Source organism: Meriones unguiculatus, chromosome 14 (assembly GCF_030254825.1).
Source record: "Meriones unguiculatus strain TT.TT164.6M chromosome 14, Bangor_MerUng_6.1, whole genome shotgun sequence".
Lineage (NCBI taxonomy): Eukaryota > Metazoa > Chordata > Mammalia > Rodentia > Muridae > Meriones > Meriones unguiculatus.
The window spans coordinates 4,449,964-4,476,432 of record NC_083361.1 but is presented as its reverse complement, the minus strand read 5'-3'; the positions used below and the strand labels follow the sequence as shown (position 1 = coordinate 4,476,432).

General features: G+C 53.2%; 1 protein-coding gene across 1 annotated transcript; it reads left to right on the top strand.

Annotated features, from left to right (window-relative positions):
• Positions 1-211: 211 nt before the first annotated feature.
• Spint2 (serine peptidase inhibitor, Kunitz type 2) lies at positions 212-26,469 on the top strand. The gene is made up of 10 exons (XM_021643932.2): positions 212-271; positions 1,028-1,127; positions 3,235-3,312; positions 3,405-4,484; positions 19,896-20,066; positions 22,521-22,580; positions 23,496-23,549; positions 24,196-24,357; positions 24,602-24,640; positions 25,975-26,469. Exons 1-10 carry the CDS (start codon positions 212-214, stop codon positions 26,139-26,141), a joined length of 1,971 nt encoding a protein of 656 aa, XP_021499607.1. The 3' UTR covers positions 26,142-26,469.

Genomic DNA, 26,469 nt, shown 5'->3' with positions numbered 1-26,469 from the left:
AACAAGGAAATCACAAGGAAGTGTGTGTGTGTGTGTGTGTGTGTGTGTGTGTGAACATGCAGGCACACACCCTGTCAGCCGCGGTGCCTCAGCCGTATTTTATTTTTTGACCCAGGGTCCGCCAGACTTAACTTAGCAGCAAACCTTCGTCAGCCTCCACCCCACTAGCATTGGGATTGCAGTCAATCTGCTGTGCTGCCTGACATTCTACATGGGTTCGGTGGATGCCGTGGTGGTGGTGGTGGTGAGGGTGGTGGTGATGGTGCTGATGGTAGTGGAGGCAGTGGGGGGGGTGATGGGGGTGGTGGTGGAGACGGCGGTAGCTGTGGTGGTAGTGAAACACAGGTCCTGAGCTGGAAGACAAGCACTTTATCAGCTAAGCCAGCTGTCCAACTCTTGTTCCTCCTCCTCCCCCACCCCCTCAGGGTCTCACTGTGTAGCCTGGCTGGCCTGGAATTTGCTATGTAGACCAGGCGGTCTCAAGACTGACAGGGATCCACCTGTGAGTGCTGGGGTAAAGAAAGGACATTGCCTCCAGGCCACGGCCTGTAATCCCAGCACTCAAGGAGGCAAAGGCAGGCAGATCTCTTTGAGGCCAGTGCGGCCTACAAAGAGAGTCCAGGACAGTCAAGGCTTCACAGAGAAATCCTGTCTCAACAAACAAGCAAAAACCAGGGACAGAGACAGAGACAGAGAGGACACTACCATACTCGGCTTTTTTCTTTTTTTAAAGCCTCAATATGTAGCTCAGGCTGTCCCGGCCCTTGTCAAGGTTTTCCTGCCTCAGCCTTCCTGTCGGCAGGGATTAGAGGCCCGGGCCACTGAACCCATCCGAGCAGTAACCCAAAACAAGTGTCATGCCAAGCACCAAACACCTACTGAGCATTGCTTTGTGGGGCCTTGTGGGAGCCACGGTCATTCTTGTGCCTTCCCAGCACTGACAAGCACCTGATAACGTGCGCTGAGCAGGAGCACGCTTCTGTGAGTACTGAGTGGGCCTGCGCCTTCTCCCCACCGTCACCTCCAGTCGCTCGGTGCTGCCGGTTACCTCACAGACCAGGTGCTGGGAAGCCGGGAGGACGGGGCGCAGAATTCTGGGGAAGACAGGCCTAGAACTTCAAGGCAAGGTAAGGAAGACAGCGGCATAAAACTGTCTTAGTTGCTTAAGGCAAAAGGCAAACACTGTTGCTGGGTCCTGGTTTTCTGCATGAAGCCAGGGCAGCCACGCAGTGGGGACGGTGGCCCTGGCGCCCACAGCACCAGATACCTGACCGTAAGAATGTCTGGGCTAGGTGTGGCAGTGCACACCTTTGATCCTGGTGCCCTGGAGGCAGGGGCAGGTGGATCGCTGCAACACTGGGGGCAGCCTGGTCTACATAGCAAGTTCCAGGATAGCCAGGGCTACACAGAGAAACCCTGTCTCAAAAACAGTCTTTAGAAAAGAGGCTTTGCTGCTCTTGATGCTTGCAGGTTTTTTTGAAACCCATATTTATTAAAATGGCACATTTAGGGGAAAAATCAATACAATGTATACATCATTACTGAAAACTGTATACCATCCTACGAAAAGGACTTTATTTTGGAAAGTCAATTTCTAAGTTATGGCAAGTTTGACGTTCAGAAATAAATCCACAGAACAACCCATTCAAGTTCACCCCTAAAGACTGGCACGCTGGGTATGGACTGTTCTTTGTGGAGTTCCTGCTTTGCCCTGCCGGGCGGGCAGCATCGCTCCGCCTTTTCAGGGCTACAGGCTCCAGGTCATCCACAGCACCGGGCTGTAGTCCTTTTTCTGTAATTGCCTCCTTACCGTGTGCCTTCAGCTGATCCGGCCCAGTTAGCGCAGCTCTCCGCAGCTCTGAGGCGCTCTTTCTCGGGTTTGTTAACTCGGGTTAACCGCTGCTCTCCTCTGCACATCTTTGTTCACCTTGCTCGCCACCGTCATCTCGGGCCAGAGCCGTCCCCTTGCGCTGGCGACCTTTATGGACCACACTCCTCGGCTGCCGGGACTTAGACCCTCAGTAGGCCGGCACAGAGCCACTGCTGGCACTTCCGTTCCCCGTCTGCTCTTCTCCAGTTCCTGAGGCTGTCTTCTTACCGCCACTCCTCTGTGGCCGACCCCAAGTGTGTCTTCATTTGTCCCATTCCAGCCCTGAATTCGCTGTCCGGTTTCCAGGCCTTTTCTTTCTGTTCTCTGAAGCACAGGCTGGTCCGAGTTTGCTGTGCTGAGAGTGAACTGAACTCTGGTTCTGGCCCTCTGGCTGTCACCCGCGTGCCTGGATGGCGGCCATCACAGTTGGCTTTCTGCGGGGCTGCGGACCGCGCTGGAAGACTGCGCGCTGGGTGGACACTCTACAGCTGAGCACCACCCCATGCCGGGTGGTTTTGTGTTGCCTTTTGTTTTGGAGGGGCAGGGATTGTAGCTTGTTGCTGGGGTTGGTTTTGAACCACCGCAGTCCTGTTCCAGCCTCCAGCGTGCTGACAGTGTAGGCTTGTGCAAGCAGGCCCACCTCGTTTACAATAACAAGAACGCTCTTCTGTTTTTCTTAAATACATTATTTCATCTGGCTTTTCCAGACAGGGTTTCTCTGTGTAGACCAGGCTGGCCTCAAACCCACAGAGATCTGCCTGAGTGCTGAGATTACAGGCGTGCACCACTGTACTGGCTTTACGTATTTGTTTTTATTTGTGTGTGTGTCTGTGTGTGTGTAGGTTGGCAAGTGCCCTGTCTGGAGTGTAGAGGTCAGAGGTCAACTTCAGGAGTCAGTTCTCTTCTTCTGCCATGTGTGTACTGGGAACTGGGCTCAGGTCTGAGGTTTGGTGTTTTTACTAAGCCACCTTGAAGGCCCAAGAGAACTCTTTTCTTTTCTTTTCTATTCTTTCCAAGACAGTTTCTCCGTGTGGCGCTGGCTGTTCTGGAACTTGCTCTGTCGACTAGGCTGGCCTTGAACTCACAGAGCTCCGCCTGCCTCAGCCTCCCCGAGTGCTGGGATTGAAGAGGTGCTCCACCGCTGCCCTGATAAGAGCACTATTTTTTCCTTTCCTTCAAGACAGAGTTTCTCTGTGTAACCTTGGCTGTCCTGAACTCACTTTGCGGACCACTCTGGCTTCGCCTGCCTCTGCCCCCCTCACCCCGGAGTGCTGGCCTTAGCGTGTGTCACCGCGCCCAGCAGGTGAGCCTTTTAATTATCCTGATGGTGGTCTTCTGTCCTCCGTCCTGTTCCGTTCACGCAGCTTCTAGCACCCTGGTTCTGCGGCTCTGGTTCCGCGTTCCCGGCCCGCGTGCGCCCCCTTCGGGTCTGTTCATCTCAAGTACTCTTCACCCTAACACCTTTGTATTGTCTTTCTGGCCGGGGTCCGGGAAAGCCCGCTGTTTTGGAGTCTCGTCGCCTCTCCCCGGACAGCGCCCGGCCTGGCCGGCAGGCGCCCCGAACAGGAAAGCTGTGTGGGCTCCCCTCCCGCCCTGGCTGGCACCGTCCCTGCTCACTCGACCCCAGGATTTCGCCATCGCATTCCGCATCCCTCCTCCGGGCTGCACCCGTCTGACGACACGCAGGCCGGTCTGGAGAGGCCCGCGCTGAATTCAGAGAACGCTGACTTTAGGCGGGATAGCGCCCTGACCCGCAAAGGAAAGCTAAAGCAGGGCGGGCGGCATGCCACGGCGCCGGCGAAGGCGCGAAGGCGCACGGGCGCCGCGGCCGAAGCCCACCCGGAGTGCCGAGAGGAGCTGCGCAGGCCCAACGCTCCAACAGGGCTGCTGAGGGCGGGGCCGGCGCAGCCACGCCCCCTATGTGCCGCCACGCCCCTCCGTGTGCTGGAGCCGGCCCCAGCCACGCCCCCTCCTGTGTGCCGGGGCGGGGCCGGAGCCAACCACGCCCCCGTGTGCTGGAGCCGGCTCCAGCCACGCCCTCTCCCGTGTGCCGGGGCGGGGCAGGCTCCAGCCACGCCCCCTCCCGTGTGCCAGGGGCGGTGCCAGGTGCAGGCCCGAGAGCCCGGGCTCAGGTGCGGGCCCTCCGCGCCTGCGCCGTGTCCCCGCTCCGCCCCGCCAGGTGCGCCCCACCCCCAGCCAGGCCGCCACCTCCCCGGTAGTCCCGGCGTCCGCCATTCGCACTTGCGCCCCGCGAGCGTCTGGAGGTGCGGAGGCCTTCCGAGCCGCGGGCGTGGGGGAGAGTCGCCGGGTGTCGCCGAGCGACCAGGGCATAGAAGGGGCTTCCGGGGAGCCGGGCGCCCCCAAGTCCTCCCCCGGGGCGCAGCCGCACCTGAGCGCGCCCGCCCGCCCGCCTCTAGTGCGCGTGCGCCGCCAGGGCCTCCCGCACCTGCTCGCGAGACCCCCCCAACGGCCGGCGGCTCGAGGCCCGGCGCGCGCGGGCGGCAGGTCATGGCGCAGCTGAGCGGGCCGCGGCGGGGCCGGGCGCTCGTCGCCCTGCTGGCCTCGCTGCTTCTCTCCGGGGCCCAGGCGGCCGGCAGAGACCTGGACGTCCACGGTGAGGGCCAGGCGGCCATCCAGGAGGAGGGGGCCGCAGCCGAGGGGGTCGGTGCGCGGAGGGGTGGCGCGCGGCCTCCCCGGGGGCGAGTGAGGGTGTCGGGGGGAGAGGCGGAGAGCTTGGGCAGAGGGACCCCTAGGCCAGGAAGGGGGAAGATGGGGGGTGTTGTTCCAGGAAGGCGTGGCGCTGGCTGCTCCTGTGGCAGGAAGTGGGTGAGGAGCTCGACGGAGCGGAAATGGCCAGAGAAAGCGCTCAGAAAGTGGGGATTTGTTGGGGCGACCTGTTGGCAGCTTCGGGTACGGACAAAAAAAGACACTCTGAGACACCTGTTGTTAGGTTGTAGGGCGACGGCCTCCCGTGATGTCCGGGGGAAGAGGAGAACCGGCAGTGGCACCAGGGAGGAGCTTTGCCAAGGCGTCTGCCGGGGCGGCAGCACCTGGTTGCCAGTGTTGCTCTTGGCTTCCAGCCCCCGGGATGTGCTTCCTCGAGCGAAGCAGCTTTCAACTGCTTCAGACAAGCACTAGCCAGCTTTGGAAAGGTGTCTGTTGAAAGAACTCATTGATTGAGCAAACTCATTGAGTCCCTGCGGAGTGTCAGCAAGGCCGGTCCTGGCCCCGGTGACGGTCGGTCGCTGACTCAGGCGAGACAGGTTCCTGCGTTCGCCGAGGTGAATTGCGGTGGGAGAGACCGTGAGCGAACACTTAAATGCAGGCTACTCGGCAAAGCTGAAATGACTAAGTGGTGACAGCGGACAGTAAGAGCAGGGTGCTGGAAGGAGGGTTAAGGGCGCTTAGCTCAGGAAGGCCTCTGAGGAGGGTGACTGTTCTAACAGGAGGAGTGAGGAGGTGGCGCCTGTGCCAGGATCTTGCCCCCTGTCCTGTGGGAGTGGTGGAGAGCAGAAGCCTCGGCCTGCGATGGAGGAAAAGACAGTCTCCAAGGCTGGAACAGAAGTGAGGCAGGGAGGAGGAGGTGGGAGCAGTGAGCAGCAGCCGCAAGACCTGGGCAGTGTAGCAGCCAGGCCTTCCCTTATGGCAGCTCTGAGGAATGGCTTACTCCTGTGTCTAAGCCTAGAGAAAAAGGAGTATGGGGAATGCCAGTGGGAGAGGCCCACTCTAGAAGAGCCACAGTCAGGAGCACAGGCCTTGACTCTGGCCCCTAAGGGCTTTTTCAGGTGAGGGCGAGTCACTGGCCTGGAAGTACCCCGAGTAAACCACATCAGGGTACGGCCTCTAAGCTGCATCTCGTCTAAGCCTGAAACCAGCCTGCTGTGGCTGTGACCCCATAGGCCTTGGATGGTCACACCACAGTAATTGTCTTGGCCGCACCCTGCCGAACAGCCCTTTTCTGTTCCCCGTGACCTGAGTGCTGCAGCTGGCTAGACCTACAGACCTTTTTGAAGGACTGCTGCCTGGTGAACCGCTGCCCTCCCTTGCCTCAAGTGGTGTTTATTTGAAAGCTTCAGGAGCTTGGGCTGAGGCAGGAGGCGCTTTTGATAGAGGTCGTCGTTTGGTGGGGTGGAGGAGGTGTCTGTCTGCCTTGGTTTTCTCATCAGGCAAAGCCATGTTCTCAGGTGGGCTGTTTGTCTGGCAGCTGCAGTCTCGCAGAGGGGAAGTGGAGGCACAGGGACAGGAGTGGTTATGAAAGGCTGCCAGGCAAGGCACCAGGTCGTTAGTTGAGGTTCTGGGAGAAAGACCTAGAAAACTGCCTGGAGTGGGTGCTGTGCGTAGGTGCTGACACGGGTTCTGAAGAAACCCAAATGCTAGTGTTCCCCTAAGGTGCGGAGGGCGAGCTCGCTTGTCAGGGTGGAAATACCCCAAGTGAACGCAGTCTGAGGTGGAGAGGCGTTGGCAGAGAAACACAAGGTGGGCAGCGGACGTCTGCTCTGATGACGTCTGTTTTGCCAGGAGCTCTGGGGAGGCGGAGGAGAATGGTCTGGAGGCCAGGGGTCTAGGTCCTGGCTAGAGAACGGTATCAGGAAGGCTCCTAGGGGACTGGAGAGGTGACTCCATTTTCTTGCAGACCATTCGTAATCCCAGTTGCATGCCCTCTTGATTTCCTCAGGCATCAGGTATGCACACACATACAGATGCGCGCGCGTGTGTGTGTGTGTGTGTGTGTGTGTGTGTGTGTGCGCGCGTGCAAAACACTGATACATATAAAAATACTAATTTTAAAAATTTATTCTTTCTGTTCGTTTGTTTTTTGAGTCAGGGTTTCTCTGTGTAGCCCTGGCTGCCCTGGGACTTTCTCTGAAGACCAGGTTGGCCTCAAACTCACGGAGATCTGCCTGCCTCTGCCTCCTGGGTGCTGGATGACAGGCATGCAGCTTTGCACTGGGCTTTGAGGCCCTTTAACTATCAGGGTTTATCGCCTAAATCCTAAGTGGAGCATTTGGTGAAGCAGCTTTTCCTTTTAAGGAAGTAACAGGCTCCTCACCCATACTGTCCCACGTCAGAGCCCCTCCTCTTACTAAAGGGAGCACACTCCTGAGATTTGGCCACAACCCAAGACATAAAGGGCAGGCAGGTAACTGAGGGGAATGTGTCATCACTTGGGAAGCGGGTGTCCTGTCCACAGAGATCCTTGACTGTGGCCCATAGTGCTGTGTGGGAACGCATGCCTGCATTTTGCTCAGGTTCTGTTAGACCTTCGTACTTTCAGGCGGTGCCCCTAAATTAAACATTGTAACATTATAAATTCTCTGATCTCTCTGAGTTTGAGACCAGCCTGGTCTATAAAGTGAGTCCATGACTACACAGGGCTACACAGAGAAACCTTGTCTTGAACATAAAGGGCCCTGAATTGAATTTTATTTACTTATTTATTTCAGGGCTGGGGTTAATTTACAGTCTCACATATGCTAGCTAGGCCAGCACTTTGTGTGCTTTTAAATCTCACGTTGGTTATTTTGAAGCTGTGTAGTGTAGCCCAGATTGGCTTCACCTTGACCTCCCCTTACAGGTATGCGTCATCATGCCTGCCTAACTACTTTTTCATGGAGAGGCTGACTCCAAGTTGCCTGGCTTGGTCGTGAACTCATTCTGTAGCCCAGGTGGGCCTTGTACTTGGGATCTTCTACCTCAGTTTCCTGAATAGCCTGGATTATAGGCTTGTGCCTTCTACGTGGGCTGAAATAATGTAATTTAGGTCACTAGTACAAGGTCAAATAACAATTTTCCCAAGTTGGAAATTCCTCTAAGTCATTGGTTCAGTTCCCACTGCCATTACCGGTTGGCCAAGCCTCTGCTATCAGAGCTGTTAATGGTTACTTGTACTTGACTGGGCTTTGTTGGTGCTTCTTGGGAATTTCCATTGGAGCTGAGCCCAGCAACATTCATTCCTGCGCCTCCACTGACTTCCAAGCAAGCTTCGGTTTCCATTAGCACCCTGGGTTACTTACAGTTTCCCCAGCGCGTAAACTGCAAGGCACACTTTCCCACCAGTCTCCCCTGAGCACGTGGTTGCTCCCAGCTCTCTCACATGGGTAGTTGTGATGGTCAACACAGCAGCTAGGAACTGAGGTGCATCTGACTTGGCATCAGCAGACACAGGGAAGCCTTGCTGGTGGGCAAGGCTCTTTGAAATGCTTGCTTGTTTAGCTGACACGCTTACTGAGCACCAGGTAAGATTTCCACGTAGAACCCTGAGCAACAGAGGCTGGGAGACAGCTGAGCCGGTGAAGGGTGCACACCTCCCGACTCAGAAGCCCGAGACGGTAGGGCAGGCCTGTAGTCCCAGCAGGCCGAGGAAGCCAGACGAGGGGCCAGTCTCTGTCGCAGACGATGCGGAGGGGCTGCCATGGCGGTCCTCCTTTTTCTCTTAGTACTGGGAGGCAGAGGCAGGAGGATTTCTTGAGTTGCAGGCCAGCCTGTCAGGGCTAGGTAGTCTGCAAAAAAAAAAAAAAAAAGAAAAAGAAAAAGAAAAGAAAGGAGGGATGGATGGAAGAAAATATTGAGCACATGTGTTTGAGATCTCTGCTACACACAAGCAGGATATACCCGAGGAGGTAAGGGCAGAACTCAGAGTCCTGTTTTAGTGACACATGAAGTAACCATGGGTGTGAGTGGTTGTTTGCATTCAGTTGATAGTTGATGAAGTGTAAACTTTTACGTCTAAATATTTTATATCTAAAAGGTCAAATTTTTATGTCCACAGCACCAACATTTTATGGCCCTTCTAATTTAAGTTGGATTTGTCATTATGAATGTTCTATATAAATTCCCAGGAGATACTTTCAAGCTTCTGGATTACTTGTGATAATGACGTATTTGAGACTCTAGGCCTAGGGAAGTCAGTAGGGTAGTTAGTAGTTGTTGTGCTGGAAAGGAGCCCAGAGACAGGTCAGCTGGCTAACCAAGTGGCTTTGTAGACCACTGGAGCCAAAGTGTGGGGGCGCATGCTCTCCTCCTAGCCCTTAGAGGCAGAGGCAGGCGAAACTCAGAGTTGAAGGCCTGCTTGCTCTTCAGAGTGGGTTCCAGGCCAGCCCAGGCTACATAGTGAGAAAAGAATGACTATTAAGTATATGTCAACTTTAGAACTTCAGGATTACAACATTGAGGCAAGAAGGTGGCCCAGCAGTTTGAGACAAGCCCTGGGCAGTCTGGAATCCCTCTCAAAACAAAAACAAAACAGCACAAGGCCAGGCACGGTAGAGGCAGAAGATCAGGAGTTCAAGGAGGTTATCCTCGGCTACATGGAGTACCAGGTTAGCCTGACATACATGAGTCTCTGTAGACAAGAATGTCCTTTTTTTTGTTTGTTTGGTTTTTGGGTTTTGTTTTTGTTTTTGTTTTTGAAACAAAAACAAAACAAGTGAGTTCTCCTGGAACTCACTCTGTAGACTAGGCTGGCCTAGAACTCAGAGGTCTGTGGTCTCTGCCCAAGTGACCAAAAAAATGTTCTTAAAACAACCCTGAGTGTCCTCTTGTCCAGTATCTGTGGTGATGCAGGCCTGTAAGCTCTTCTCTCCAGAAGCTGCGGCTGCACCGTCAGCAGTGTGAGACCCTGTCCCAAACAACCAACAGAAAACACGCTGGATGTCAAGGCAGGAGCTCAAGTCCAGGTTTCTTATTTCCCAGTTTCCCTCACTCTCTACCTCCTAGCTCCTGGTCCGCACTGCTGTACCAAAGTGTGGTGGTGTAGATGGGGACCAGGCCAGGAGACATTGCTGTTGTGATATGAGACCTTCGGGGGGGGGGTGCTTCCTGACCGTTGTGTCCTGCTTGGCTTGAGGCTGTTTTCTCTCTTCCTGTTGATCACCTGCTCTGTTGAGTTAGTGAGACCTGCCATTCACCGTAGTTTGCTGTGTCAGTATGGTCAGCTCCACCTTTTTTTTTTTTTTTTTTACCAAGCAGCAGTAGTTCTGACTTGGCCCCAGATAATTGCACTCACAGAGCTGCGCCAGCTCGCAGCTATCATAAGCAGTTATAACTAATCCCCACAGTCCCTGAGTTCTCAGTGCAGAGCATGTCAGGGAAACCTCCATTTGCTTTGCTCTGGTTTTAGGCAGTGAGTGGGCAAGGCAGAAGAGTGCACCTTTGGGGAGAGGAAGCTGACTGACTTTGTGAGGATAGCCTCGGGTTCATGGTGTGGGCTGTGGGTGGATACCTCCAGTGCTTGGAGCCCTGGGTTCCCTCCTTAATGCCTGTAAAGCAGCTGCAAACCAGCCGCACTGGCTCTAGCATGGGACTCCAGCGCTCTGGGCAGAGGGGGACAGGCAAGAGTTGAAGTTATCCTCTGCTACATAGCAGTTGAGTTCCAGGCTAGCCTGCACTATGAGGTCTCAAACCAAGGATAAAAAATTAATGGTGTGTTCCAGAAGCTAAGTCTGAAGGTCACAGGCCAAGGCTTGCAAGTAAACTTGCCAAGAGACACACCCATACTTACTAGATCCAATACAGGTGAGAGTCACACAGAGGCCTCTTTGTCCTCACTTGGGCCTAGTTATATTTGTAATGTCCTCAGTAGCACAAAGGCACATAGTCAGGCTTCTGCTGTATCCTGAAAGCTTCTAAAAACGGGGTTTGTTTGTTGAGTTGGTATTTCACTGTATTGCCCATGCTGGCTTTGAACTAGTAAGGTGAAACAATTCTCTTGCCTCAGCCTGTCTCCTTCATCATTGCACTCCAGGCTCATGCCATTGTGTCTGGCTGATGCTTGTTGTAGCTGGGCTTAAGTCAGAGAATGTGGGCCCGCTATACCAAAGACTATGAGGCTTTTATCCAGGCCTATTGGTACAGGATTGGAATGCCAGGGAGAGGGAGGCAGGAGAGTCAAAGTGTTAAGGCCTCTGTTGCAGAATAGCCTGAAGGCCAGCCTGGAACAACTTCATGAGGCCCTTCCTCAAAATAAACACTACCACTGGGTGTGCCTCAGTATAGAAAGAACCATTGTCTAGCACATGTAAGGCCTGTGTTCAAGTTTGTTCATCCATTAGATTTAAACTTCTTATAATTTAGTTTATGTGTATGTATGTTTTGCCTGCATTCGGGTCTGTGTACCACGTGTGTACCTGGTGCCCTCAAGACCAGCAGGTGATAAGTCCCCTGGGATGGTTGTCAGGTGAGCACTAAGACTCGAACCTGGGCCCTGTGAAAGAGTGCTCTGCACCACTGAGCTGTCTCTCACCTCTCACTACGTTTGTTGAAGCTTGTGGGTGTGATGTGCATGCAGTGCATGCATGCCAGAGGATAGCGCAGGGTCAGCTTCTCTCCCACGGTGGGCGCTGGATTAAACTCAGGGTGTCAGGCGTGGTGGTGAGCACCCTCCCCCACTGAGCCCCTCAGCAGCCCCTTCGTGTGTAATGAGGAAGTAAACCCCAGGAGGTGGGGGCTCTGCTGGGAAGCCAGCTGGTCCAGGCAGGATGAGCGCAGTTAGCCCTTTGCTGGGGCGGCCTCCTTCCCAGGCTCTGGTTCTCTGCCATCTCTTACTGTTGTGTCACTCCCTTCGCTCAGCTCTTGTGCATCTCATTTGGCTTATAATAAGCCCTTTGGGTTTGGGCTGTGATTATAGTATTTTTTTCTTGTATCTGTTTTTTGTTTGCTTGTTTTTTGAGACAGTTTCTCCTTGTAGCCTCTGGCTGTCTGAAACTTCCTCTGTAGACCAGGTTGGCTTTGAACTCACAGAGATCCACCTGCCTTCCAAGTGCTAGGATTAAAGGGATGCACCACCACCACCTGGCTGGTGTGTGTGTGTGTGTGTGTGTGTGTGTGTGTGTGTTTTCTTATTCATGTAAGTCTGAGGGCATTTGCCTAATTAATTGCAGGTGTGTGGAGGGTAAGTATGTGTCCTTGCTTGGGGGCTCAGCTGATCCTGAATGGGGTAGATCACAGTCCCCTCCATCTCAAGACCGTCTTTAAGAGCATCTTTGCTGGGAGTGGTGGCTTCAGTGTGATCCCAGAGCCCAGGAGGCTAAGGTAGAAGGATGTCAAGTTTGACCCAAACCAGGGAGAGACTGTCTCAGCAAACCAAGAAAAGGAAAAAAGGGAGGGGGGCTTTTCTTCTGTTGAGCATCTAGCCCCACTGGTAAGTTAAAGCTCATCCACCTTCCACGCAATAGCTGTTCTCCAGCACTTGCTTTACCCTTGTTTCTGACTCTCGGGGAGCTCTGCTCTTCAGCTCTGCACTAAGCCACACCCTCACCACATAAGCCTTTTCTGAGGGCTGGGGTTTGAGCCCAGCAAGTGCTAAACAAGAGCTCTGCTCTGTAACTGAGCTACACCCCAGCCTTACATGAGAATTATTTCTCAGATAAGGTCTCTGTAGCTCAGCCTACCCGGGACTTAAAGTCCTCCCCATCTACCTCCCTAGTTGAGAGAAATGCTGGGATGATGGATGGGTACCACCACCCTCCCCCACACCCTGTGTGAATTAATTGAGGGAGAAGAGATTGTGTGTGTGTGTGTGTGTGTGTGTGTGTGTCTGTGGCATTTTTTGAGACAGTCTCTCACTGTAGCCCTTGATTGGTCCTTGGCCACTATTTCCAAAACACAAATCAATTTCTGTCTCTCTCTCTCTCTTTGTTTTGTTTTTGCTTTTTCAAGACAGGGTTTCTCTTGTAGTCCTGGCTGTCCCGGATTTATTTTGTAGACCAGGCTGACCTTGAACTCACAGAGATCCCCCTGCCTCTGCTTCTGGAGCGCTGCAGCTCACACCTACAAATGCTAACAGTCGGGAAGTCAGAGGGGAGGCTAGCCTCTGCTAAACAGAAAGGACTGTCATCTGCTTCCCAGGTCAAACCCCTGTTGGGTCTTTAAAAATAAAAGTAGAGGCTTTACCCGAGAGAGCGTTGGCTACTTTTTCAAAGAGCCTGGGTTCAGGTACCAGCACACTCACGGTAGCTCACAGCCATCTGCAATTCCAGTTTCAGGGGATGCGATGCCCTCTTCTGGCCTTTGGAGGTACTCAGCATGTGCGTGGCAGCAGACTTACACATAAAATTCTGAAAGAGTGATGCCCTCGCAAGACTAGCCTGGATGCAGGAGTCTCTGCACCTTCCCCCTGAGGTTGTGAGCCTAGAATGACTGGGAAAATTCAGAGCTGGAGCTCGAGTATGCCTCGGGTACAGGAGGACCTGGGTTCTATTTCCGGTACTGCAAACGGTGCAAGTGGGGGAAAGAGCTACCTTGGCTCCCTTGCCTCCTGCCCCTCCCATCCCCTCTTGTCCCCCCCTCCCTTCCTTCCTTTGTTGTCTTTTGGGACAGGTTCTTTCTATATATCCCTGGCTGACCTGGAACTCAGAGATCGCCTGCCTCTGCCTCCTGAGTGCTGGGATTAAAGATGCTCGGCAATCTGGTCTTTTATTAAGGTTGGTATCATGTGTTTTTAGTTTTTGTTGTTTGTATAAACCAGGCAAAACCATTTCGATCATAAGATCACTGAGTGTAGAGGTGCATACTCTAATCCTAGGTACAGACAGTTGAAGACAGTTGATTCCTGTGAGCTCGTGCTCAGCCAGGGCTGCATTTGTAAACCTCTAACATAAAAAAGCACTCTTCCCTCTGCTCCTCTGTCTTGGACATTTTTTACCCTCCCCCCGCGCACGGGTATCTATTTTTAACAGCTCAGAGTGTTCCCTTATGTGGATGTCCCGGATTGTTTTGCCGGCACAAACAGATGTGTTAGTGGGAGTTTTCAGCTGTAAATCTGTGAGCACCGAGCCCTGTATGGATGTGGTAACGGTTGTCCCTGCTCTGTGTTGTCTCCTTTTCCTTGTCTCTCATCTCCCCTCTGCTTTCCTTCCTCACTGTTCCTCCTTCTCCATGTCTACTTTCTGTTCAGTCAGGGTCTCACTGCATAGCTGCTGGAGCTGCCTCTGCATGCTGGGTTAAAGACCACCACGCCCAGCTTGGATCTGTTTTTGCCTTTGCTGCTGCGGCAGCTTGAGGACCGCACACTGTCTGAAGGCCTTTGTCCTTACCCTTAAGAGTTCTGAGTGGCTTTAACGAGAAGAGCACAGCTGCTTTTGGGCTGCCTAGGCTTTTTGGCGAAGGATAACTGAGGAATGCGTGCTGGGAGGGATGCAAGCCTTCAAGGTCTGGCTGTGGGTCTCACTTCTCAAGGTGCCACGGGCCGTGGTGAGTGGCGTTTTCTAGCGCTCTTCAAAGAAGGAGTGACAGACTTTAAGTTCTTCACTTATTAGCGTGTTTTGTCTGTATGATGAGGTAGGTGAGAGGGCAGGCGCCAGCATACCACCGTGCGCTTGGGAGGGGCGGCATCTCTTCCACTGTGGGAGCTAGGGAGCAGCCCCAGGTCTTCAGGCTGAGCCAGCCCACCGCCTTCTCAGCCCGAAACTGTAGCAGAGCCTGTCCTCCCCACCCCCAGCCCAACACTAAGTTAGGATTTGGGAATTAGGACATTAAGTTGTAAAATGCACATAAGTGACGTTTGCTGTAGCGCAGCCATCCATTTCCACATTGTCCGTGACCGCTTTTGTGCTGTCGTGACAGAGGTGCCAGAGACCACGTAATCCACAAAGCCTGTGGTAAAGGCTGTTTTCCACATCCCTGGACTTTGCTTACCAGTTTCACTCAGTGATCTGAGGTTCTGCTGTAGGGTTCACACGGGAGCCTTCAGAGTTCGTTGGCTGTGAGTGCCGGGGCTAGGACGGCAGTCCAGCTGCTGGCCTTTAGCTCTGTGGGTTACGGGTGCCTGGCCACAAGTGGCATTCCCCACTTGTTTAGTGTACACAGCAGAGTGCGTGATGGCCTGCCCTCGCCCCTGGGATACCTCTGGGGCAGCGCACAGGAGCGAGGAGTCGAGAGCGGTCACCCTGAAGTGAAGATCCACACACGCTGCCCTGTGTGCGGCTGTGTCACCCCCACAGCTTGTAGAGGCTTCATAGAGGCCAGGAAGGTGGTGCTTACCTCTCTGTTGTCCAGAGGGGTGAAGGCGCAGAGGTGTGTGGAGCACGGCAACTCAGAGCAAGGGCTGATTGCTTAGATGCGGTCTCGCTGTGTGCACTGCCTATTCTGGAGCTCTAAGCCCCCTTCCTGTGACTCCTGGGTGCTGAGATCAAAACTGAGCGCCACCATGCCCGTCCTCAGGACAAGTTCTGGATACTCGAGAAGAAAAGGCTAAAATGTTAGAGTGGTTCTAGATTTAGAAAAGGCCAACCGAGGAGACATTGGAAGTATCAGAATACAACAAACTGTTACTTGGGGGAAGAAACGAAGCACCTCAATTTTCAGTATTAAACTAGCTGTGGCTGGACACAGTGGTGCACGCCATTGATCCCAGCGCTCAGGAGGCAGAGCAGGCAAATCTGAGTTTGAGGCCAGCCTGGTCTGCATAGTAAGGCCAGAGTCAGCCTGGGCTACTTGGTAAGACCCTGTCTCACACAGACAAACTTGGAATATGATATGTATATATATATTTATATAATATATACATTATATATATATATTTTTTTAACCTTTGTAACCAAATTATTTTGTTGTTCTGATCCTTTGTTTTGAGACAGGCTCTCACTCTCTAGTCCAGATTGGCTTCCTGTCTCCTAATTGCTGGGATTATAATTGTGGCAACTTAATTAAAGCTGACATGTATAAGATTGCTTTTCGTGACCTCACTATCCTGCAGCAGAGGGTATTGCCTGTGTTTCCTGCTGGACCCTAACAAGAAATGCGAAGTGATCTTTCCTCTGGAGGAAAGAGATGGACAGAACCTCGGATGTTTCAGGGCTTTCCTGTTGTCATGTACTAGTGGATCAGGAACTTCGAGTGTCAGTGTTGAGTGTGGGTGATCGTGCACACCTGTAATCTAGCAGTCCATTGGCTGAGATTGCAAATTTGTTTTGTACATTTGTTTTGGTTGGAGACAAAGTTTGACTGTGTAACAACTGTCAGATGGGTTCAAACGGGACCCTAAGAACTTTTTTAAAAGTAAATTTGGGAGCTGGAGAAGTAGCTCCGTGGCAGTGCTTTTGCCTCGCGCACTCCGGCTTCGCTCCACGAGTGTGCGCATCTTGTAGGGTAAACTGAGTGGGTAGTGAAACCTGCATGAGAGAAGCTGGGCACAGTCCGGGGTGCTGGTGCCGCCTCTAATCCCATTAATCCCTGTGAGCCCAAGGCCAGCCAAGTCTGCACAGAGGAACCCTGTATCAAACAAAACAAACAAAACCCCAAAAGTTGTGTGTATGGAGGTGCACACTTGTAATTTCAGCATTTGGGAGGCTAAGGCCCAAGTCCAAAGCCAGCCTGGGCTATGGTGTGATACTGCCTCAGAAAAGAAAAAGCTGCAAGTAGTTCTTCTGAATCCCAGCACTTGGGGGAAGGGAGGTGGAGGCAGGAGGATTGCTCCTTCAAAGCCATCCATAGCTTGCTTAGCAAGTTCAAGATCAGCTTTGGGTACAGGAAACCCTGTTTCATCCAAAAAGAAAACAGATGGTTTCAGCTGGGTGGAGGAGAGCAGATGGGAAGATGAGCGAGGTTTGGGACATGCCTCTGTGGTAGAGCACTCGCCTGCCACGTAGGAGATCCAGTGTTCAAGCTAAGAAGCTGTACTCTGGATTCCCCGCCCATTAGCGTATTTGAAATATTCCTAAAGTAAACTTTCTTTACAGTAAGTACTCACAGTTGTGCTGTGTGTCTGGAAGATGATGAAGTCTTGTCTTTTTAAGCCCGTAAAGCAGACTGGTGAGGCTTAGGAGCCAAAGCTTTCTGTGCTGTCTTTGTTAAAAGATGACAGCAGGTGGTGCTTGGTGGCTCCCAGCTCTTAGGAGGCTGTGAGTTCAAGACTAACCTGCTCTGCACAGAGCTCCAGGAAGCCAGGGAAGCTACACATAGGGACCCTGCCTTGAAAGGGAAAAGAGAGAGAAAGAAAAGGGACGGCAGATCTTTCTATTTGGCAGAGTAGGTTGAAGTCATTGAAGCGCTGGCAGATTGTCTCAGGTCACTGCCAGTACCTGAGAACCAGAGAAACCAGTTTCTGCTTAACAGCATTCCCAGACGTCAGCCTACAGTTTTACAGCAGTTAATGCTCTAAATGCCTGCCAAATTAGGGTCCGTCCCTTTGAGCTTCTTCCTGGTTTTCATGGGGAGAGAGGTCTAACAGGCTCTTGCTCTGGCCCCTGGCTAGCCTGGAAGGCTAGGCTCCAGTTTGAGGCGATCCTCTGATCCTGGGATTTCTTAGAGTGTGTGAGCGCCATGTCTGCCCAGCTTTCCTCGTTTTCTTACCTGCTTCATAAGCAATAGAAATAATTGTGTAGTTTAGATTGGATGTGCCTGTGATCCCAGCATTTGGGAAGCTGAGCAGCCTAGGCCACATATAAAGACACTGTTCCCCCCCCAAAAAAAAAAAATGTGTGTTGGCATGTGTGAGCATGCCGATAGGGCCCTTGTCCGGGCCTTGAAAAGAAGAAACCAGCAAACAGGAGACATGCCTTTACGATTACCTGCAGATAATGCAGACCAGCTGTGTGTGTGTGGGTTTTGCGTTTTTTTTTTTTTTTTTCTAGAAAGGTTCTCGATGGCTAGCCTGGCACTGACTAGGTAGAACAGGCTGGCCTTAAACTCAAGACCTGCCTGCACTGGGACTGAAGGTGTGCCACCACACCCAACTAAAGTTTTCATTCTCGTTTGTTTAACAGTAAAAGCCCTTAATAAGAATAACTTGCTGAAATTCTGTCAGCCTTGGCTAGTGCGGCTGGCATGTTACTGTCGGTGACCCCATAACGGAAAGCAGGGACTTTCTGATGAAGGCAGTATGCCTTTGTGAGCCCTAGGATGGTGGTAAAGGCTTTACCCTTTAATGGTGGCTTCCAAGGAGCTCTGTTTCGTGTTTCTCATTGCCTGTGGGTGTCAGTTTAGCACAGCCCCCCCCCATCCTGTGAGAGGCCCTGTACCAGCACTTGGGCTCTGAGCAGATGAGTGTGAATTTAGATCTTTCCTTGTTTGAAGGTAAAGGGTGTTATTTTGTGATTGTTTCATTGTGAAGGTTAAGTTCTTATTGTTATATTTAATGTGTATGTGTGCTCATGCGTCCTCTCAAAAGCTTGTCATAGCCCTTGAGGTCAGAGGAAGGAAGAAGAAAACTTTTAGGGACCACGTAGGGACTGGAGACTGGACTCACGTTGTCTGACCTGGCAGCAGGTGCTGCTCCGTCCTGTCAGCCTTCTGGTTTTGTTTGTTAAGGCAGTTTTCTGACTGGCCTTGAAGTCACTGTGTTGCCGAGTAAGATTAGTCTTAAAATTCTGATCTTCCTGCCTCTACCTCCCGAGAACTGGGACTGTGGGTGTGTACCACGTTGGAGCACCTAAGACTGCACAGAAAACAGCACAATCGTCTTTGTTAACTTCCAGGCTGCTTAGCTCAGCAGGGCGTCTGCAGCTGAGTGACCCCATGGTGCCCCTCACGGTGTTCTCAGAGGGATTCTGACTGGGTCCTGGGAGTCCTCGTCACCTTGTCTTGGTGGGAGCAGGGTTGCCTCCTCCCCCTGACGGCATGTAGGTTGGGCCAGGTGGAAACCTGAAGGTTCTGTTCTGTGTTTACTCAAGGCCTTGTTGCTCCATCCTGTGTTTTGTGATCTTTGGCACATGGTCAAAAGTACCTGTGCACGTGTGTGCCAGCTGGTTCTTTTTTACTAAGGTGCCTTGGGCCTCATACTTACTAGGCAATTGCATTACTGATGAGTTAGGTGTCTCCAGTTCTTTCTGATTTTTTGTTTTGTTTTTAGTTTTGAGATAGGGTCTTACTGAATTCCTCAGCCTGGCCTTGAACTTTCCATCCCTCTGGTTCATGCTCCAGGTAGGTAGGATCACTGACCTGTGTTGCCGTGAGCCTTGGTGGGGAGGTGGTTCAGGTCGCGAGCATGAGGAAGGACCTGCAGTTGGTCCCCAGCACCCATGAAAGCCCGGTGTGGTAGCAGCTGTGACCCTGTGCTGGAGGAGGGCTAGGATGATGCGTGCTGCTGCGTGCAGCCTTTGCGGGGTTCCGGGTATTGAATTCAGGTCCGCAGGCTTGGGTAGCAGGCATTTTTACCCAGTGAGCCAGCTCACTGGCTGGAATTTTCCTTTTCTGCTAGGTACTTGTGATTGACTGGCGTCGTGGGAGCTTCGGAAGGGGAAGTCTGCGTTGTCTATAGAGTGTTGTTTTGAGGACATCTGGTTCTGTGCCCATGATCATAACAGTTTGAGAGAGAGAACAGAAGCACAGGCCCTGCCCTTTGTGATTTCCAAGAACATCTCCAGTAGTAGAATAAAGAAAAGACATGAGCAGGCAGGAGAGGAGCAAGGACAGCCTGTGACCGAGTGCATGGCTCTGGGACAGTTGAGCTTGAGAGCTGTCGTGTGGCTGCTCATGCCAATTGGCCTCCAGGCTGCAGAGGAAGTCATGGGCCCGCCACGACTCCTTTGATTCAGGTGATTCCCTCGCCCTGTCCACAACCCCTGACCAGCCTCTAGCAGTGACTGCAAATGTGTCCAACCAGAACACCGTGGTTGGTGTTTTTCCCTTTGACTGGAGTTGGGTAAACCTTGGGACTCCTGGAACCTGGGCCTGTAAGCTGAGTTGCCCTTTGAGATGGGAAACTAGAGTCTGGTTTGTCTGTGAGGTTCTAGGATTTGGATGTGGGTGTTTGTGTATTGGTTGTCTTTATGGGAGGGTGTGTGGGGCCTGGAATCCAGGGCTAGCCACACCCTCACTTGTCCTTCTCTGAGTTAAGGGCAGAGGCTACCTGCAGCTGCACCAGGTGCTTTGGACTTTGCCAGGCGATGTGTTTCTCTTTATATAAGGAAGACAGCATCAGCGCCAGCGCCAGCTTTGGGAACAGGTCTGGAGGAACTGGCAGGCCCAGAACACTTCGCTTCTTCCCCTTTGGAGAATCTTGAAAACCTCAGACTTCCTCCTACAGAATGTGTGTCTTTTGACCCTGGCATTATTCCCATCAACCCACATGGGTTCTGTTTCATTTCAGAGTCTTGTGGCGTTTCGAAGGTAGTGGGGAGATGCCGGGCTTCCATCCCCAGGTGGTGGTACAATGTCACTGACGGGTCCTGCCAGCCGTTTGTGTATGGGGGCTGCGAAGGAAATGGTAATAACTACCTGAGCAAGGAGGAGTGTCTTGAGAAGTGTGCTGGTGTCACTGGTAAGACCGGAGTTCGGCGACTTTGGCAGCTTAGATGGAGTGTAGAGTTCAGGGTTGGGACGAGTGCTGGGTGGCGTGGGGTTCCACAGCAGACCCTGTTTGCAGACCCCGCCACACTGGCCTCTCTGCAGGCCCCGCTTCTCACAGAAGGTCAAGCCTAGCACCTGCCCTCCCCCTCCTCCTCCTGAGCCCATTCCAGAGGACTGGCCTCCTGATGCACTCCTGCAGGCCGCTTGTCCCTGGCTCCTCTAGACAGCTGACTGAGAAGCTCACAAAGCCGTGTTAGGGGCTGACCCTGGGCTGTGCGCCCTGAAGTCATCTTCGTCCAGTCTTCAAGGGGCCATTGGCCTTAGAGTTCAAATAAACCTGAAGGCCTAGCAGAGAGCTGCGTTCTCATCCCCCCCTGCTGGTCCCAAGGCAGGCACCCCGCAGCCTTTCCTGGCTTGCAGATCTGCCGCATGACATTGGTTCCATGTTGAGCCCCAGGGCTCAGTCCCCATCCCCAGTGAGGTTTACGTACGGGATGGGTTCTGTCTCCTCACTTTCTGGCTTTCTTGACGGTGAGCTATGCATTCAGAGATGAGCTCGACACCCTCAGGTTGTGTGAAGGCCGGTGTGAAGTGCCCTCGGGTGGTGACCTCTGCTGTGCTGCGGCCGGTGAGGTGCCTGATCATGGTGGTGGCCAGTCGGAGGGATTTGGAGACATGGTGCTGGGGCCAGGAATGGGTTTTAATGTAGTGGTTTGACCCATAGGTGTGTGTTTATTTATTTTTTAGCTGTGCAGTCCAAGTCTCAAACTCTTGGTCTTCCTGCCTCCCCCTCAGGGGCTAAGGTTAGAGTGTCCGCCACCAGTGCCTAGCTAGGTGAGGTTTCAGGTGGTGTAGGCCAGTCTGTCGCCTTTCAGGTGCTCACTGGTACATAGGAATCTGAGTGAAGAAAATGTCCTTTCTGTGTATTTCCTCTCCAGTGTGGAGGGAAGGAGTCGGAGATGTTGCTTGCTCCCTCTGATTGCTGTTACTATCTTAGAAAGAGGGTTGAAGTGATACAGACATGAGCAGGAGACAGTGGGCGTAAGGCAGTCATATCTCCCTGGACACGGTTCAGAAACCTGACCCCAGCTGCAAGGGCCTGGCAGGCTTTTGTGGCATTTGGTTGTGTGTCTCTTGGCACTGTCATGGGAAACAGCCTGTAAGGCAAGCTGAAAACTGCCAGAGCCGCTGGTCCCCAGAGTCTTTGCCTGCCAGACTTCTAGGCAAGCAAGTCCTGAGTGAGGCCAAATGAGAATGAGGGTGTGTGCTAGTTTATTAATTTGTAATGGGAACTAGAACCTCCCGGGGGACCTGACTGTCCCTGTGCCTGCCTTTCATCTAAGTAGGTAAGGCTTCTAGCTTGTTGCCGGACAGTGCTTGATGAGGACAGAGGTAGGAGGCAGGCTGGGGGGAGCTGGGTGAGGCGACCGCTACATGACATCGGGCCAGCCCCAGGCCTCTGCACCCATGATCCTAATTTGTACTGAAGACCATTTTATCAGCTGCAGAATTGAGCGGGAGGGGCATTAGGAGACCATCCTGGGCAACACAGCCACAAGACCGTCTATCAAAAAAGAAAGCACGCACTCACACCTCACCTAAAACCTGACCATTTCACTGGCCTGTGATCCCAGAACTTGGGAGGCAGAGGCAGGCAGAGCTCTACAGAGCAAGTCCAGAACAGCCAGGGCTACACAGAGAAACCCTGTCTTGAAAAACAAAAACGAACCAAACAAAAACAAACAAGCTCTGTGTTCACATAGGGACCTGAGACTCGTCCTCTCACACCACACGTGCTCAGGCGCATACACATGCACACACACAATCATGATTTTTTAAACACTGCTACAACAACAACAAGACTTTAAAAGATCCTTGTTAATGCCATTACTTGGGACCTGAGATGGCTCAGTGCTTAAGAGCACTACTAGATGCTGTTCCAGAAGACCCGGGTTCAGTTCCCAGCACCCACATGGCAGCTCACTGCCTGTAACTCCAGTTCCCAGGGATCTCACTCTCTCTCTCACACACAAATGAGGCAGAACACCAGTGTACACGAAATAAAATAAAATGTCATAACTCGCTGTATGTGGTGGCACGCCTTTAATCCCAGCTCTTGGGAGACAGAGGCAGGTGGAACTCTATGAGTTTGAGGACAGCCAGGGCTACACAAACCCTATCCAAAAAAAAAAAAAAGCCAACTCTGCTTTAAAAAAAAAAAATAGGCGGGCTCAAAGGGTCATGTGGCCGTAGGAGCCCTGGCTGGTGTAAGGTCCTTTTGTGTGAGCTTGCACTGGTTCCTCAGCCCCAGAAACTCACTTCTCAGTAGAAAAGCTTACATGGCCCTCATGCTCCACGAAAGAAGAAATGGGGGTTGGTGTAGCACATGGGGCCCTCTTAATGGTGGCTTTCTTTGCCCTCCTAGAGCGCACCATTGAGGGTGTGGCTGGGAACAGGAACGGAGCCGACTCTTCTGTCCTGAGTGGTAGGTTCCTAAAGGCCCTCCTGGGAACTGAGTGGACGCCTGGGAACGGGGGAGTGCTTCCGCCTCTGCCTCAGTGTTACCAGCACTGGGCCAGCAACAGAAGGGCTGAGGCCACCAAGGCCTATGGCTCAGGCCCTGCCTTCCTCCAGGCCGCTGTCTGTCATCCTGTGTTCTCTGCTCCTCATTGGGGTCGCTGTCTCCCTCCTTCTGCTACAAGTCCTGTGTCCTCTGCCACCCCACCCCTCTGCCCACTGCTGACTTCATCTAGAGCTTTGTGTTAGTTTGCTTTGTAGAGCTGGCAGTAGCCGCCCTGCTCCTCTTTTATGCCTAAGGGACTCTGCTGCAGGAGCCTGGGTGAGTGGTCCCTTGCACTAGCTAGTAGCAGTTGTACCCTTGGTGTTAGGCCCCAGGCCAGGGCCTTGGCAGGGCCAGCAAGACCTGCCCTTCCACAGAGGGAGGCCACTAACTACCCCTCATGAGAACAAAACTCTGAGCAGCCATTCCCGTGTGGGCCCTTGTGGGAGGTCTGTGGCCGCTGGCTCACCTGCCTCACTTCCCCTGTGTTCTCGGCTCTTGCTGACTGTGCAGGAGCCTGCATGATAGCTCGTATTTTCAGCCTGTTTCTGAGGAAATTTTCCCAATAGAATAAAAGTTTCTGGGTGCTTCAGAAAATGAACAAAGCTATGTTTTTGTCACCTCAGAAATGTGGCTTAGTTTCCATAGTAACCACTGGAATAGCAGGAGCCCCACCCACCCCAGTGTTGAGCATGTCCTGTGCTCCAGAAGACATCAGGACCAAGGGATACAACACCCCCTCCCCCTTAAGTGGCCGTGTGACTATAAAGGGGCCCTTTATAGTCAGCCCTGCTAGGTCGGTTGTTGCGTGTCCCTCCTAACCAGGTGTTTGTGTTGCAGGTCCCAGAGAGCAGGACTCTGAGGGCCTCGCGGGTGAGATCTTCAACTATGAAGGTATAACTTAGAGGTCAGCTGTGTCCTGATGGGGTTGAGTTCACTGGAGGAGCTTGTGGAGCAGGCCCTCCAGACCTTGCCAGCTGGCTGCACTTCAGAGCTGGGGCTGGCTGACAGCGTAGTGGGTGTCCAGGGCTGTCGGGATCCAGATGTGCCAGCAGAGAGGCAGCGGGGCGTGCGCTTCTAGAGTTTACCTGCCACCCTGACTCACAGCTCTGTGGCTGTGGACAGGAGCTGTGCCCTGTCCGTGATTCCCGTGTGTAAAGTGAGGTCCACACAGGAGAGGGCTACCCAGAACATGTAAAGTGCCTGGGACTTCGAGAACGGCAGAAACCACGGACAGGGTTGGCTACAGTGCACCCCTCCCCCACTCCCAGTGGTCTGCAACTGAAATCCCAGCACTTGGGGTAGGGGTTAAGACAGGAGTACAAGACCGCTCTGGACCATACAGTTTCATACCTTGGTCCACACCACACACGTCAGAAAAAGAGAATACAGAGCTGCTGTGAACAGGCCAGACTGACTGTGCCTGACCCGCAGGCCTCACTGAGAAGACCACAGTCTCCCTCACTCAGCTGTCAGGCCTCACGCTTCCCTCTTGGCCCTGCTGGTTTGCCCTCCTGAGGCCCCTTGCTCTTGCTTCCAGAGTACTGTGTCCCGAAGGCCGACACTGGGCCTTGCCGGGCAGCCTTCCGTCAGTGGTACTATGACGTGGAGAAGAACTCCTGTGACAGCTTCATCTACGGCGGGTGCCGCGGCAACAGGAACAGATACCTCTCCCGGGAGAAGTGCATGCAGCGCTGCTCGGGCAAGTCAGCTGACCCTTCCCTGCACCGTGGCACCCTGCTCCTGAGAGGCTCCTTCCCTCTCCCCCTCCCTAAATGAGGCCTGTGGAAATATCCATCCTTTGGACCCTTGAATGACAAGGTCTCAGAACCTCCAGAGCTCGTGGGAAGAGCCCTAGTGTTTGAGAGGCAGAGGGGACCCATGTGGTGTCAGCTCTGAGGCTGGAGAGCAGGGTGGACTGACCTCAAATTTTGCATTCTCTGTAGGCAAGCAGATGTATCCTGCTCTGACTCCTGGCACTAAAGGTGAGTGGCCCCAGCCTTCTCCGCCTGCCTCCGCCTCCCCGCCACTGGCCTTCCTGGACAAACTGGGTTCTGCCCAGCAGTGTTTCCTTGCTTTCAACATCGTTCCTCACCGGAATGCCCTGTGGCAGAGGGCCGTGTCTCTGTGAAAATGGCAGCTTGGAGCTTGTGGACATTTGCCCTGGAGTAAACACTGCGCACAGCGGAGGCTGAGCCTGAATCAGGAGCCCCTAGGCAGCTACAGGGTTGTAGGGCAGACAGGCCTGCCCTGAGTCCACACGCAAGCCTGAGAGGAGCTCCAGGTTCCAGGGGAACTTAGCTACTGTAGGCTGTGAAGAGATGCTCAGGCCAGCAGGAGGCAGACAGTGGGCAGCCTGGCCTGCCGAGGAGGCCCCGTGTCCTCCCTCTTTTGTTTCTGAGCCTGTGTGGACAGCGAGTGCTATTCTGTGGACCTGCCATACTGGTTTGGCCTGTGAAGGAGCCAAGACCCGGCCTACAAGTCTGTCTAGAAGTAGAATCTGATTCTCAGGGCTGGGCTGGAAAGCTGCCCAGGTCTGGAGAGCTGGCTGTGGGTGGAGTTGGCCAGGGGATTGCCCCAAAAGGCTAGATAGGTCCTGTCGCCAGTGGAGGAGGGAGCCAGGTGAATGTCCCAGGAAGTCAGGTGCCTGAGATGGAGCCCCACCTTAGCTGACCAACGGGGCAGCCGCTGTTACTCACTAAGCCAGGCCCTCCCAGCTCTGCTGGGTGAACCCTCTCCAACCAGACTGCAGGGCTCAGGCAGCCAGCCTCTTGGACATTTGAAGTCAGCCCGGGCCACTTTAGATCTTGTCTCAAAAAACCACCATGTGGGGGCTGGAGAGACAGCTCAGAGGTTAGGAACACTGGCTGCTCGGGGGGGGGGGGGGGGGGGGGGGCTGAGTTCAACTCCCAGCAGCCACGATGGTGGCTCACAACCATCTATAATGAGGTCTAGTGCCCTCTTCTGGCCTGCAGGTGTTCATGCAGGCAGAACACTATACATATTTATTAAGTCTTAACACACACACACAAAACAGCACTGTGGAGTTCCATCCCCAACACCCACATACCTCCTTGCAACCATTTGTAATTCTAGTTAAGGGGATTCAATGCCCTCTTTTGGCCTCCTCAGGCACCGTGTGGTGCTCAGACGTACATTTAAGCAAAACGCACATAACACATACATTTTAAAAATGAAGTTGAGAAGCTGTTCTGTGTGTATTGGGGTGACTACCCTGGCAAGCAGTCTCCGGACTCCCAGGCTGAGGAGGGCATCTGGCCGTGTTCCTCCTTGCCTTACCTGTCCCTCCTGTCCTTAGCGGTCGTCCTGGTGGGGCTGTTTGTGATGGTCCTGATCCTCCTCCTGGGAGCCTCTGTGGTGTGCCTGATCCGGGTGGCACGCAGGAAACAGGAGCGCGCACTCCGAACCGTGTGGAGCACGGGGGACGACAAGGAGCGGCTGGTGAAGAGCACCTACGTCTTGTAAAAGCCCCAGTGCTGGGGGCAGGGCGGGCGGGTGGGTGGGGGGCGCGAGCTTGTGTCCCAGAGATCATTAGGGGGTTGGTCTTTGCTTCCCGGGGCAGGGAGGCTCTTCCTAGTCCCATTTGGCTGCTTAGGCCCCTTGACTTCTGTTTCTCCCCCACCCTCTGCCTTTGCACCCATTGCCTGCTTTAGCCTCACTGGTAGTCCTGTTCTGGTAATTTTCATTGTTTGTTTGATTCATGTTGTATTTTTTTTAAGTAGATAAAGGTTTTTTAAATTGGGATTCTGAACGAAAAAAAGTATGTTTAATAAAATGGGCTTTTAAAATAAAA

Excerpts from the sequence above, each read along its gene's own strand:
- Spint2 (XM_021643932.2), top strand. The coding sequence starts at position 212 with ATGGGTTCGGTGGATGCCGTGGTGGTGGTGGTGGTGAGGGTGGTGGTG. Across the intron at positions 20,067-22,520 it reads GAAGTGTGCTGGTGTCACTG|AGCGCACCATTGAGGGTGTG; the intron begins GTAAGACCGGAG and ends TTGCCCTCCTAG. Across the intron at positions 24,641-25,974 it reads TCTGACTCCTGGCACTAAAG|CGGTCGTCCTGGTGGGGCTG; the intron begins GTGAGTGGCCCC and ends TCCTGTCCTTAG.